Source organism: Leiobunum rupestre, chromosome 7 (genome assembly GCF_980474605.1).
Source record: "Leiobunum rupestre chromosome 7, qqLeiRupe1.1.hap1, whole genome shotgun sequence".
Classification (NCBI taxonomy): domain Eukaryota; kingdom Metazoa; phylum Arthropoda; class Arachnida; order Opiliones; family Sclerosomatidae; genus Leiobunum; species Leiobunum rupestre.
The window spans coordinates 40,559,175-40,572,571 of NC_143390.1; the positions used below are offsets into that span (position 1 = coordinate 40,559,175).

Here is a 13,397-nt window from a genome sequence, read left to right on the forward strand (position 1 = left end):
GTTTTCGATTTAATTGGTTCTTTTTAATTTTAAAATATGAATCGCTAATTTATCATTTCCAAAATAATAAACAGGAATTTCAAGAACATTGCAAACGAAAAGTTGGGGATTTATCAGAAACGATCGTTACCATCGAATCGGAGGAACCAGACGCGTCCAGAGATTTCCAGGACCTTCAAGACCGATGGCAGTCATTGGTGAACACGTTAGATCAATGGATCAAGAGCCTTAAGAACACGGTCAAACGTTGGGAGGAACTGGAAGTTGAAGTCGAAGAAACGACAACGTGGATCACCAAAACGGAACAGAAAGCCGTCGAAGAACCCGTTTTGGATACGGCTATTCTCAAAAAACTTGAAACGCAAAAAGAAGAACTGAAGGTATTAGTTTTTATATTTTGGTTTAGGAGCACCTTATTCTTAACTTTCTTCGCCATTTTTAAAAAAAAAGAATAAATTCTTAGAGTACCACTGGTTCCTAGTTTCGAAAACGAGGAGAGAGTTATTAAAAGATCGGCACGTCATTTTTTCCCCATCGAAAAATCCTCGAGCGAGCTGCTTCCAAAGCTATCAGATGAAGCGTTTTTTTCACTGTATTTAGCTCTTTTAAAGCTGACGTAGCTTAGCCAGGAAAAAGAGTCCCCTTATTTCGCTGTCTCTCGAGGAATAGGTATTTTTAGAAAATGAGGGGAGAATGACTTTTAGATAGAACCGATTCCTTCTTCTCTACAACACTCGGAGGTGTTCGTTTCTTCCGCGCTTTATTGTTTTGTCCCTTGTTCATAAATACGATTTTTGGTGGCGGCGGTGGTTGGCCCATTATTCAAAAGAGGCCGCTATTTAGGGTATGGCTCTGCCATCCGGTATACCATCCAGAAATCGCAGTCTAGATGCACGCACGCGACTATTGCGGGGAGGTGGGATTATTTGGTATTTTATCTTAGAGACAGTTAAATATTATCTCCGAAAGACGTCTAGGAGAATGTAAACGTTAGGGCCAGGTGGGGAGCGTGTTTATTTATATTTCGAATAACCTTAAATGCCGAATCTGTTGGTAATATAACTTCTTGATTGCAGAATTTAGTCGTTCAAGTCACCGAACGTCAACAGCAACTCGGCTCTCTCCAAAAATCGTGGGATGGGTTAGCTGCCGCCATGGCCCAGAAGGCGTTGGCCACCATTCAGGGCCGGCTGGCCGACCTTCGACAAAGAACGGACGAGGCCAACGAACTCTTTCAAGCCAATTTGGCGCGCGTGGCCGGTGTGGTTCGCGATCGAGAAGACCTTCTTCAGCGTATTTCGCAGTTTACTACTTGGGTTGACGATGTCAAGTCCCGCGCCGAGAAGGTTGACGAAATCGTCATCCCTCAAGTCGATAACGTCAGACAGAAATTGCAAGCTCTACAATCGGAAACTGTGGTCAAACGCGATTTGTTTAACACCATATACAACGACGTTAAGAAGTTGGACGAAACTTGCGAAGAAAGCGAACTTGTGGAAGTACGCGAGAGCTATTCCCATTTATCAGCGGCTTACCAGAATACCGAAGACCTGCTAGACGAGAAAACTCAAATTCTCTTGTCTTTAATTGAGTTCCAGACGTGGTTAAGGGACTTGAGGGAGCAATTGGAATTGGGTTTGCAGAGGATCGAATCAACTCCGGCTACCAAAGAGACTTTGCAAGAAGTCGAAGAGGAGGTCACGTCGGTTCGTAAACAAATCAACGACAAGAGACCATCAGCCGCCCAGTTGGACGAGAAATTAATCAAAGCCGGGCTGAAAATGAAAGATTCGTCCGATCGAACGTGGACGATTGTGCAGCTATTGGAGAGTGTCGATATTATCATCAGCAAAGTTTCGAGGACTCTAGAAGATAAAACGCGAGAGTTAACCAAATTAGACAGCCAATGGAAACAATTCCAAGATCAGGTGAAGGAGGTCAACGACTGGCTCAACAACTTGGACGAACGGTTGAAAGGGGAATCGATTACATCGGAATCTTACGAAGAAGTTACCGTATTATCCAAACGTTTTAAGGAGCTAGAAGACAGTATACCTACTTACAAAACCAAGAACGAAGAAGCCCATCAACAAGGTCACGCTTTGATTGGCTCAGACGCTTCGTCCTTCGCAACAGTGCAAAGCACCTTGTCCAGTTTGGATAAGAATTGGGAGAGAGTTACCAGTGATTTAACCGGAAAAGTGAAACTACTAACCACCATCGATGACTTGTGGAAGGAGTGTCGGCGTTCTGAAAAGGAACTTCGGGATATTTTGAAATCGGCCGAGGAAGCCTCGAAGAAGCCGGATTCGGTTCTTTCAGATCAAACGCAAGTTGAACAAATGCTCGAAAAAGTCAAGGTAAGATCGTCAATTTGATTAATCTTTTTCAGCGTCGGTTTATTTTGAAAAACAATCTCGATTTCAGGCCGCGTGTGATTCTATGAAGTCAAAACGTTCCACTATGGAATCTTTCGCTCAAAGGTCCATGGAATTGGCCGATAAACTAAGTCTGGTTGAAACTATGAATCCGTCTCACGTCAGGGAAAATTTCAAACAAGTCCAAGAGACGTGGCAACGAGTTTGGGATCGCCTTTTACAGAAACTTCAAAATCTGGAATCTCAATTAGTTCTTTGGCAGCAAATAGCCGACAGCAAAGAGGAATTGATCACTTGGCTATCTGACGTTTGTGACGGAATGTCTGCCCAAGTTGAAAGAATGTCCGATAAGGATAACGCTCAGGGTATTTTAGATCGATACAAGGTATTTATTAAACAGTCTTCGAATTTACCATATAGTGTTTACTCAACAAGGATTTACTTTAAAAAAAACAGGCAGAATTATCTAGTCATCAACCGAACTTGGCAAATATCTCGTCAAAATGTTCCGCATTAGAGAAATTGAACGACGACCAATCCATTCAAACTTTAGATTCGCTTCAGTCGGTTTTGAAATCGTTTTTCGATCAAGCGGCTGAAATGTCGTCGGCCCTAGAAAAACTACTGGGACAATTAGCCGGAGAAGAAGGCGAAATTAAACTAGAGATGTCCGCTATTAATGATTGGTTGAAGAACACCAAAGAAGCTTTGACGTCGTGTGACGATAGCAGCGGCGATGACGAAGTCATTTTCCAGAGATTCGAAAAATGCCGGGTTTGTATTTCACTTATATTTAATACGTCTGGAGTAGCTTTAATTATATTTGTTGTAATATAGCGTTTGGATATGGAGATCGTGGCACACGCCCCCGATATCGAGGATGTTTCCAATAAACTGCATTCCCTTAAAAAAGAGCATTCAACGCTAGACATCAGTAGCTTGCAAAAAGAAGCAAATGGCTTGCAAAAGAGGTAAATAACCCATAAAGAATAAGGAGTCGAGCGATTTGTATTTAATATAAACTTTTAATTTTAAGATATGACGCTTTGAAATCTCAAGCGCACAAAATTCAATTTAATTTATTCTCCGTTTTGGAGAGACACTATCACAATACTCTGCAAGATTTTCAACAATGGGTCCTTGGACAAACCGAGAAAATTATGTGGTGCAAACCCGATCTGGCCGGAGATCGTTTTAGCCTGGAAGCCAAAATGACGACGCTGGAGGAACTGGAGGGCAATTTACCGCAGGGAGAAGAGAAAAAGTTACTTCTGGAAACCGCAACTAGCGCCATTTTGAGGGCAGTTCCGCCCGAAAGGCACCAGGAGCTGATGGTCGAAAGCGATCAAGCCTTCGCTGAGTGGGATTCATTCGTGAAGAACCTCAATTCTACCAAGAGTCATTTACAGAAATCGCTCTCCACATGGAAGAAGTACGAGAGCTCTCTGGAATCATTAAGTTCGTGGCTCAGGGACACCGAAGCTAGGGTTAAAAGCGAAACATCGCCCCAGCTGGAGCTGGAGAGCTTGGACCAAAGAATCAACAGCATAAAGGCTCTGCAGGAAGAAATTTCTAAGCGCCGTAGCTCTTTAGAAAGCCTAAATCAACTGAGCCAAGAAATTTCCAAAGAAAGTCCAGAATCCAGAGTAGCCTCTCAAGTTGGACAGCTACAAACTAGATTCAACAATTTGGAAAAACAATTAGAGGTATGTAGCCATGTTCTATTATAGTTGATACTGCCTATATTTACGCTTCGATTTCTCTTAGGAATCCCTGAAAAGAACCCACCAGTTTTCTAAGAACCAGGCCGCTTATGAGCAGGCCAAAACGGATCTACGCGCTTGGTTGACGGTCATGGAACGCAAGTTAAGGTCTTCGATGGACACTACTGGGGATAGAAACGCCCTGAACGAACGTTTGGAGACTCTGAAGGATCTACTTAACCGAAAAGAGCATAGTTTGGTTTTGCTGAACGCGGTAGTGGACAAAGGAGAGTCGATTTATCCGAATATGGATAGCGAAGGACGCGACCAAGTGCGATCGGAGATTCGATCGTTGCGCGAGGAATGGGAAACTCAGTGGGCCAAGGCTAACGAGAAGGTTAAAGCCATTGAGTGTTTGTTGATGGCGTGGAGTACATTCGAAGACAGCTGCCAACAGGTTACAAATTGGTTGTCCGAGACTTCGAGTAAAGTCAAAGGTGACCTGGAATTGCAACCGACGTTGGCCGACAAGAAAACGCAACTTCAACACTTGAAATCTGTAGCGGCTGATATCGGCACCCATCAACCTTTGATTCAGAAATTGAGGGAAAAAGCCAATGAACTGGTCGATCCGACCGCTCTCCAACAAGTTGACGATTTACAAAACAATTCAGATAAACTTTGGACCACATTAAAGGTAATCTTAACATTTTTAACGAATAGAAATAAATTTTCAAACACTTTCATTATATGCATGAATAAATGAATTTGTATACAATTTTTAAAGTGTATGTAGAGGTCGGCGTTCGATTAACTTTTATCCATGGATAAAATAAGTTCGGCGGTATTTAGATAACCAATATTTGAATAATAATTGTAAAATGTTTAAATAATCGAAAGTGGATAAGCCTATTATTTAAACAAAACAAACAATTATTTAAATAAATACCATTTCAATTCAAATAAATGCTTGGTTGCGTAAAAAACATCATTAAATAAGTTAAAATCATATTCTTTTTACCAACTTTTGTTAAATAAATCGAAAATTTTATTTATAATGAATAAACAATTCCGAGCACTAAGTGTATGTAAATAAATTTATTCATGCATATAATGAAAGTGTCTTAAAATTTATTTCTATTATCATCAGCATGAAGATCCACCGTTTATTACTTATTTTTAACGAACGTTTTATAATTAGCTTAACAATTTATTTTCTTTGAATAGAATAATATCAAAACGTGCGAAGATTACGTGCACAACCACGAATCATATCAAGAAAAATTAGATTCCTTTCGGGAATGGGTACATTCCTTCCGGTCTGTTGTTGACATCACCCAAGAACACATGGACATTGAAACTCAAAAGGCCAAAGTTGAATCTATTAAGGTAGGGTAAATTACTTGTATTTTTCTAAAAGCACTGCTCTAACCAGACGCACTTTCTAGTCGGTAATAGCCCAGAAAGAAGGGGGCGATAAGACTATGGAGGGATTGCTGTCCCACATGAATGTAGTCTTGGACGAAACTAGTGAACAAGGACATCCAGCGATATTACAGGAATATCAATCTCTAAGCGACGAGTGGGCCAGGTTTTTGGACCAATGCAAAAAAGTTAAGAAGGCTTTGTCAGCCGACTTGGCTGAATTGGAACAATGCAAAGTTGATCTTACCGCCTTTGAGGAATGGTTAGTTGTGAAAGAGACTCAGGTCCGCGAACAGCCCTTGAAGAATACGTTAGAGGCTAAGCAACAACAGTCTGAGAAGCTGAAAGGTCTCGATGAGGAGATCAGAGAAAAAGACGGAGATTGTTCCAAATTAAGTGGTCAAGTCGAGAAACTTCACGGTGATGTTGCAATCGCCGCTCAAATGTCCAAACTTAGCAGCCGGTATCAAACCTTGAAGAATTCCGCCAAAGAACTCGTTCGAAAGTGGAAACTATACGTTAAGGAACATCAAGACTTTGAGGTGAAAATACAAGAAGCTGATAAATGGCTGACTGGACTCGAAGAAAAATACTCTAAACTATCAGAGTTAGAGGGAGACAAAAACGCCCTTCAACAACAGAAAACGAAACTGGAAGCCCTCAATGATCAACTCGTACAAGAGAACTTTGAAGGTTTGCTCGAAGCCGGTGAGAAACTTTACCCTCATACATCTCCCGATGGCCGTGAGACAATTCGTCAGACCTTAAGGTCACTAAGAAACCGTTGGGAGGCACTAACCGAAAACGTCGCTTCCACACTGCGGCGGTTAGAAACCTGCCTTCAACAACTTGAAAGTTTCTCTCAAGGCCAAGAACAAATACAAAAGTGGTTGAAAGACACCGAACAACTGGTTGAACACAATACGGACATGAAGTGCACGTTGCAAGAGAAGAAAGCTCAGTTGCAATCGCACAAAGTGCTGGTACAAGATATATTGGCTCGAAAACCTCAAATTGATAACGTTTGTGAAAAAGCTGAACAACTATGCCAAATAACCGGTGATAACCGTGCGCAGAAGTTTGTTGATAACATGAGGGAAGCGTACAAAACTATGTGTACCAAGGCTAAGGTATGTTTGGCAATTTTTTTCCTTTTTAAAAAGAGTTAAAATGGATATATTGGTTATTATAGATGCTGTTAGAACAACTTGATGAATGCACCCAAGAACACCAATGCTATTTAGATCTATACAAAGAATTTCAAGATTGGCTAACGCACTGCCAAGAGAAACTCCAAGAATGCAGAGACACTATGGGGGAGAAGAAAACTGTTCAAAATCGACTGGAAGGTTTGCAAGAATTAAGAGATACCGAAGCGGAAGGCAACAAGAAATTGGCAACCTTAACGGAAAAATGTCAAAGAGTATGCAATAATACCGCTGATCATGGAGCTGAAGTGCTACGAAAGGAAGTACAGGACTTAAAAGACTCTTGGAGTAGACACGTAACCTCAACTTCGGAAGTTCAACATAATTTGGAAAACGTTATCCAGCAGTGGTCCGGATACGAAGAACAATTGGAAAAATTGTCCAATTGGTTCAGGGATACTGAGGCGGCTGTTAAGCAACCTCAATTACAGTCTACATCCGATGAGAAAAGTCAATTACTAAAAACCATCGCAGTAAGTGTTAATGGTGTACTTATGTCCATCACCTCGTATTGAATGTTAATACTGACATTATTTTATCAGACTCTCAGAGACGAAATCATTAAAAAACAACAGTCAGTTGACAGTTTCACCGATCAAGCTCACGCTCTTTTGCAAGCTTCGGGTGTTGAACTGATCAGAGGACAAATTACACAGTGCAATACCAGATACCAGGCTCTACTTAGTAACGTTAGGGTGAGTAACGCTGTTTTATTTTTACTCTGCAACTGACAAGCCACGAGGAGACCACAGCTAACCTTTATCCAAACTCAATTATTCCCATACAAAATTCATTGGCTGTCCATATTATTCGTGTTTGTACGTCAGGGGTTGGGGATTAATAAATTCTTCCCTTCCGACGGCTGCAAGTGCCAAAGGCTCAGCCATTGAAAAATGTAGCTGTATATTCAAGTATCTTTTATCGGGCTCCTCTCTGTGTTTGTTGCTTCTAGGTAAAACACTTCCGGGTTTCTCATAGTTTAATCATTTTTCTTTCGTTTTTCGAGCAGTCGCTTCTGACTCGCTGGGAAAGCATCGCTGACGACCACCAGAACTATTTAAAAATGGTGGAAGAATGTTCCAAGTGGATATCGGAAGGAAGCGAGACTCTGAAATTCTTGAAAGAAGACGGAAAATTAGAGGACAAAATGACCAAATTAAAACCGTTGGTGGGTGAAAAGATGCACGGGGAACATTTGCTGAACCAGACGATACGTTCTGGAGAGCGCCTTTACCAGGACACAGCGGCTTCCGGTAGGGAGCAAATACGACAAGAATTGAGGCAACTCCGAGACCGATACGACGCTTTTGTTCAAGAACTGGGAGATATGCAAAAGCAACTGGAAACCAAAAACCACCAATGGACCACTTTTATCGACATCATGAAGCAAATGCTCAACTGGTTGGATTCAACCGAAAAAACCGTCCAAGAGGATCTGGGAAAACTTCCTCCGATCCAGTCAGTAAAGGATAAACTTCAGAAATACAAGAACTTAGGAAATGAAATCTCCTCATACCGTCGTCTGTTGGATTCCCTTCAAGACAAAGCCGATAATATGAAGGCGCTTGGTGACGCGGAAGATATGTTTTCCAAGCTGTCTAGCGCGACCCTTCGTTTCGAAAAACTTGTTGAAAATGTCAAGGACTTATCTGGAAAATTTGAAAGAGCCACCCTACTTAACCAAGAGTACGAAGAGCAGAAGGAACAGTACGCCGTTTGGATACAACAAATACAAGACAAATTGCTCTTATGCAGCGACTGCAGTGGTAGTCGTGCAGCCCTTCAATCTAGGCTGGAGAAATTACGGGAAGTCGAAGACAATGTGCCCGAAGGTCAAAACATGCTGACCACTTTGATTGAGAAAATACAGAAACTAGAAGAGCTAGTGTCTCCACATGATAGGGATGACCTTGAACAATATAGATCCGCCATTGGTCAAGATCATTGGCGTTTGACAACGGCCATCGAAAGCACCAGGAGACAAATAGAAAACTATCTCCAACAATGGACTACTTACGAAGAACAATATCATAATCTCGCCGGCTGGCTGGAAGTTGCCGAAGCCGTCATTAAAAATTTTTCCTTGAAAACTCTGTTGGAAGAAAAACAAGAACAACTTAAACAATATCAGGTGTGCATTTGTTATCTTTTAGACTTGATAGATTTTTGGTGAATTTTGATTTTTTTTATGGAATTTTTCGATTTTTGATATTCTATTTCTAAGGCATGTTTTATCTTGAGAATTTTTTGATTTTTGGTTATCTAATTTCGTTGGCCTACTGTTGTAATGAGCACGTATGATTTCTCTTTGAGTTTTTGCTTTTATTTGGCATGATTATTTTGGTAGACTGTAGTGGATGATTTGCAAGTGAACTACAACACCGCGCCTAAACTATTAGAGGTAGCTGAGGCTTTAGAGAATGTGAGTAGCTAGATAGGTCTCTTTTTATTTTTGGCCATGTTTGCGTATTCCAGGCCAATACTAATCATATTATGAAAATCATCTTTTAAGGACCTCCTCAAAGAGTTAAAGGCCGGTGAACACAACGTAGACAAATTATCCGATGAGTCTCAGGAGTTAATCGAAGCCAGCGGAGAAATTCGAATTTCGATCGCCGTCGCCCAAATTACCACCAGGTTCCAGTCGCTTCTCGCTACTTGCAAGGAACTGGTTAGGAAATGCGAGCAACACGTTGAAGACCATCTGCAGTTCCAACAGAAGAGGGACAGTTGTTCCCAATGGCTTTCGGAATCTTCGGAGAAGTCGGCCGATATTACCGCTATGCCATGCGGAAACCGCGAAGCCTTACAACAAAAATTTGTTAAAAATAAGGTAAGTAAATAGTATAAATGCTTAGACGTTGCCCGATTTAACTTTAAATATTTTGTAGGAACTACTTCAAATCCGTAACGAAGGTCTCAATTTGCTGAACGCGACTGTTCAGTGTGGTGAACGGCTTCAAGTTGGTACCTCACCGGAAGGCTGGGAAGAAACGCAAACACTTCTACAAAATCTGCAAGCCCAATATGAGAAAATTTTCGAAGGATCCGCTAGGTTGGATAGATCTTTGCAATCGACCCTCTTTTTGTGGTCGGAGTATGAAGAATTGGCGCAAAGGTCAGTCTTATGGCTAGAGGCCATTAGTAAACAACTTTCGGAAACCAAACCGCAATTAGTAACCACCTTGGACGAGAAGAAAGCCCAACTTAAAACCTATAAGGTATTTAGCGTATCAAATGAAATTTTATCGCTTTTTACAACATAAAAATTTGCCTTTACAGATCCTGCTGCAAGATATCGCCAATCACCAACAAAATATTGAAGATGTCCAAATGAAAGCGGAAGCTTTGCCGGACCGAGACGAAGAAGTTGACAGAATTTTGAATGATATGATTAAACAACATAAAGCCTTGTTGGAAAAAGCTTCTTCGTACGTCCACCAGTACGACGACATCGTAGCCAAACACGAGTCGTTTAGTAAACAAGTCCATGACATATTGGAATTCCTGAACGCGACACAAACCACAATCGCTATGTGCTCGGATACAGCCTTGGATCGCATTTCGTTGTTGAGTAATTTGGAACGAGTAAAAGCCATCGAAGTTAGTTTTACTGAAGAGGAACCCAAGCTTAGAGCAGCTGAACAACAATTGGAGCTGGTACTCGAAGGAACCTTACCCGTTGGTCACGATACCGTGAGGGCGGACTTGCTAGCGGTAAAACAGCAATGGGAAGTTACAAAGGGAATGGCATCAGCCACCGAGTCTTCCTTGATGGCCTTGGTTGATCAATGGCGAGAGTATGAAGAGCGTGTGGAAGAAGTTCAGTCTTGGATGAGAGATATGGAAGCCTCGTTGCACATAATACCTTTGGGCGCCAATTTGATCGAAAAACGTGAACAGTTGGAGAAGCTGAAGGGAGTTCAAGGTGAAATTCGTGCCAAAGAATTAGAAATTGATGCCTTAACAGACAAAATACAACAACTTCAAAGAGGGCCTAGTGCCAGAAGAATGAGTCAACTTAGCGAGTTGGGCATAAGATATCAACAATTGGTTTCGAACACTAGGGTAAGTTCATACTTTTCACTATTGTTCTTGTACGTACTCTGCCATTTATGCAATCGTTTCGTTTACAGGAAGTAGTAGCTCGGTGGTCTCAGTACGTTAATGATCACCAAGAGTTAGACAACCAATTGTCCGAATGTATGCATCAAATGAATTCTGATATGGAAAAGCTCAAAGGAGGAAAAATTATCGACGGTACCATTGACGAATTGGAATTGAAACTGGCCGTCGTACAGGACATTACCGTCAGGAAAGACGAACTTCACGCTAAAGTTCAAAGTGCCATGGAACAATCCCAAGTAGTTCTTGTTGGAACGGCTCCATTAGGTCATCAACCAATTACCGATTGTGTTCAAGCGTTGCAAGAGAAATATAACGCTTTAGTGGCCGACTTAGCTTCCACCAGGGCTTCCTTGGACGAAAGTCTACACGTATGGCGAGCCTTTATGGAACTGGTTCGTCAAACATCCAGGACAGTTGACAACTTAGAAGGAATTCTTAAGGACGCTAGTCAACCCCAAGCCACCCTGGCAGAGAAGAAAGCTCAACTCGATCGTATTAAGGTATGGAAGATTAATTTCCAAATGCTATAATGGTGTATACTAATTATGTATTTATTGTAACGTTTATGTCAGAGTCTAAGTCATAAAGCTAATCAAGAAAAGTTGGAAGTGGATCAGTTAACGCACAGGATGTCTGAGCTATTGGATGCTGGTCACGAGAGTAGCTACACTACGCAAGCTGCCGATGTCATAGCGAAATACCACATTTTAACCGAATCCATTCAAGTAATGGTTTTAAATATCTCGTTAGTATTAACTTGTGTAATTTATAACTTCGTTTTACAGGCCCAAGTATCGCAAAACGAACAAAATTACAAAGACCATTTAGCGTTCAAGAACAGTTGTGACGATCTGGTCTCTTGGATGCGTCAACTGCGAGAGAAAGTGCCGCCACTAACTCGTTCCCTAAGCGACCGGCTCAATTTGGAAGCCAGCGTCTCATCCTTGGAGGATTTGATCGCCAAAAAGACGCGGGGGAAACTCAAACTGGACACGATGTTACATTGCGGAGAAGTCTCCTCTAGTTCCAGTTCGGAATCGGGCAAGAAACTTGTAAGATCCGACATGGAAACCCTGCAAACCGATTTCAACCATCTCTTCGGAGAAATTCAAGAAATGAAAGAGAAATTAGGTAATTGCTTTCTCTCAATTTATAAAATATGTTATTTAATGCATTTTTGTGTCATTGTAGAGAGCGTTTTTGTCCAACTTCGAGAGTTTAAGGACGAATATGAGAGGGTTGGCGAATGGTTGCAGCTGATGGATGGTGAAGTTAAGGCGCAAAAGGCAACTTTGAAATCGTCGCTCGAGGAAAAAGAAGCGGCGGCTAAATATTGCAAAGTATACCGAATTTAAACATATCAAATTTTGTTTACAATTTGTATTACAATTTTCTATAACCCAGGGTTTGATGGAAGAATTAGAGAAGGGTAAAGAGACTGTTGACAAATTGACAGTATTGGCCCAAGGTCTTCTGACTTCTCATTTGGACTCTTACGTCCGAAACCAATTGACCGTCATCAACAACAGATATCAAGTCATCGTCAATTTGGCCAAGGCATGCTGTTTTTCTTGGTTGTTCTTCGTGACGTTTTTCATGAGTATACCAGTAAAAATTCTCAAAGCGATCACAGACAGATGATTAGCTTTTTAGTTTTGTACATATATGGATTTCCATTTTTTTTTAATTTTCGAAAAGTTTGACAAAAAGCTGATTTTTAAGCAATGTAAGAAAATATCTTTGATACGTTTTACTGGTTTATTATTTATTTTTTTAGTGTAAATAAACATCTTTATTTTCATTCAAATTTCATTTTTTATTTTGGGGATATTTATTAGAGAAATTAAATCCGTACAAAAAATACGTCAACGAAGAACTCGTACGTGTAGACTGTGCACGGCTACGGCTACGACTACGGCTATGTTCTCCCTACGGGTGTTTTTAGTACGGGCTTAATCTCTTTTATTCGATAGTGAGAAGAGAGGTTATAGTTTTAAGTCTAATTTTTAAATATATTAAAATTGGCAGGATGTCGTCAGTAAAATTGTACAGAACCACGAATTGCATCAACAGTTCCGCGAAAAGCTGGTGGAAAGCAAGAAATGGATAGACAATACTGCGGCCAAATTAGATAAATGTGTAACTTCGAATGGTACGAAGGAAGAAATTGAAGCCCAGTTGGCCAAAATACAAGAAATGTCCAAGAAACAAGAAGAAGGTCAAGCCTTGGTCCACACCACTCTAACCTGCGGCGACAAAGCTCAAAGAACCACACACCCCTCGGGGAAGGACAAAATTGCGATGGAGATGCAAGATTTACAATGTCATTGGGACCGTTTGGTCTTAAGCATATCCGAACGGAAAGTGTCCTTGGAAACGGCGTTACTTCAATGGGCTGACTTGTGCTCCGCTGAATCCCGTATCGCTCAATGGCTGCAAGATCACCACAATCAATTAGAGGAAGTGAAGAAAATCAAAGTAACGCCTCTAGCAAAAGAAAACCTAACTCAACGCCGAGCTAAACTTAGGAAGGCAAACGTAAGTTTTAATTTTAC

The 13,397-nt window shown here is 41.1% G+C and overlaps 1 protein-coding gene across 4 annotated transcripts in view; it reads left to right on the plus strand.

Moving 5' to 3' along the window:
- Msp300 (Muscle-specific protein 300 kDa) overlaps positions 1–13,397 on the plus strand; it is a 121,646-nt gene that overhangs the window by 65,574 nt on the left and 42,675 nt on the right. For 3 of the 4 annotated variants that reach the window (XM_090154641.1, XM_090154642.1, XM_090154644.1), the window contains 22 exons: positions 75–380; positions 1,077–2,360; positions 2,428–2,763; positions 2,835–3,152; positions 3,216–3,349; positions 3,415–4,084; positions 4,146–4,778; positions 5,309–5,470; positions 5,530–6,636; positions 6,699–7,187; positions 7,257–7,409; positions 7,724–8,845; positions 9,062–9,136; positions 9,227–9,547; positions 9,606–9,935; positions 9,997–10,782; positions 10,851–11,342; positions 11,415–11,567; positions 11,628–11,973; positions 12,034–12,182; positions 12,247–12,399; positions 12,871–13,380. In XM_090154641.1, coding sequence (XP_090010767.1) covers positions 75–380; positions 1,077–2,360; positions 2,428–2,763; positions 2,835–3,152; positions 3,216–3,349; positions 3,415–4,084; positions 4,146–4,778; positions 5,309–5,470; positions 5,530–6,636; positions 6,699–7,187; positions 7,257–7,409; positions 7,724–8,845; positions 9,062–9,136; positions 9,227–9,547; positions 9,606–9,935; positions 9,997–10,782; positions 10,851–11,342; positions 11,415–11,567; positions 11,628–11,973; positions 12,034–12,182; positions 12,247–12,399; positions 12,871–13,380 — 10,029 coding nt within the window. The remainder of the gene's footprint in view (positions 1–74; positions 381–1,076; positions 2,361–2,427; positions 2,764–2,834; positions 3,153–3,215; positions 3,350–3,414; positions 4,085–4,145; positions 4,779–5,308; positions 5,471–5,529; positions 6,637–6,698; positions 7,188–7,256; positions 7,410–7,723; positions 8,846–9,061; positions 9,137–9,226; positions 9,548–9,605; positions 9,936–9,996; positions 10,783–10,850; positions 11,343–11,414; positions 11,568–11,627; positions 11,974–12,033; positions 12,183–12,246; positions 12,400–12,870; positions 13,381–13,397) is intronic. The other variant, XM_090154643.1, reaches the window with a different exon arrangement.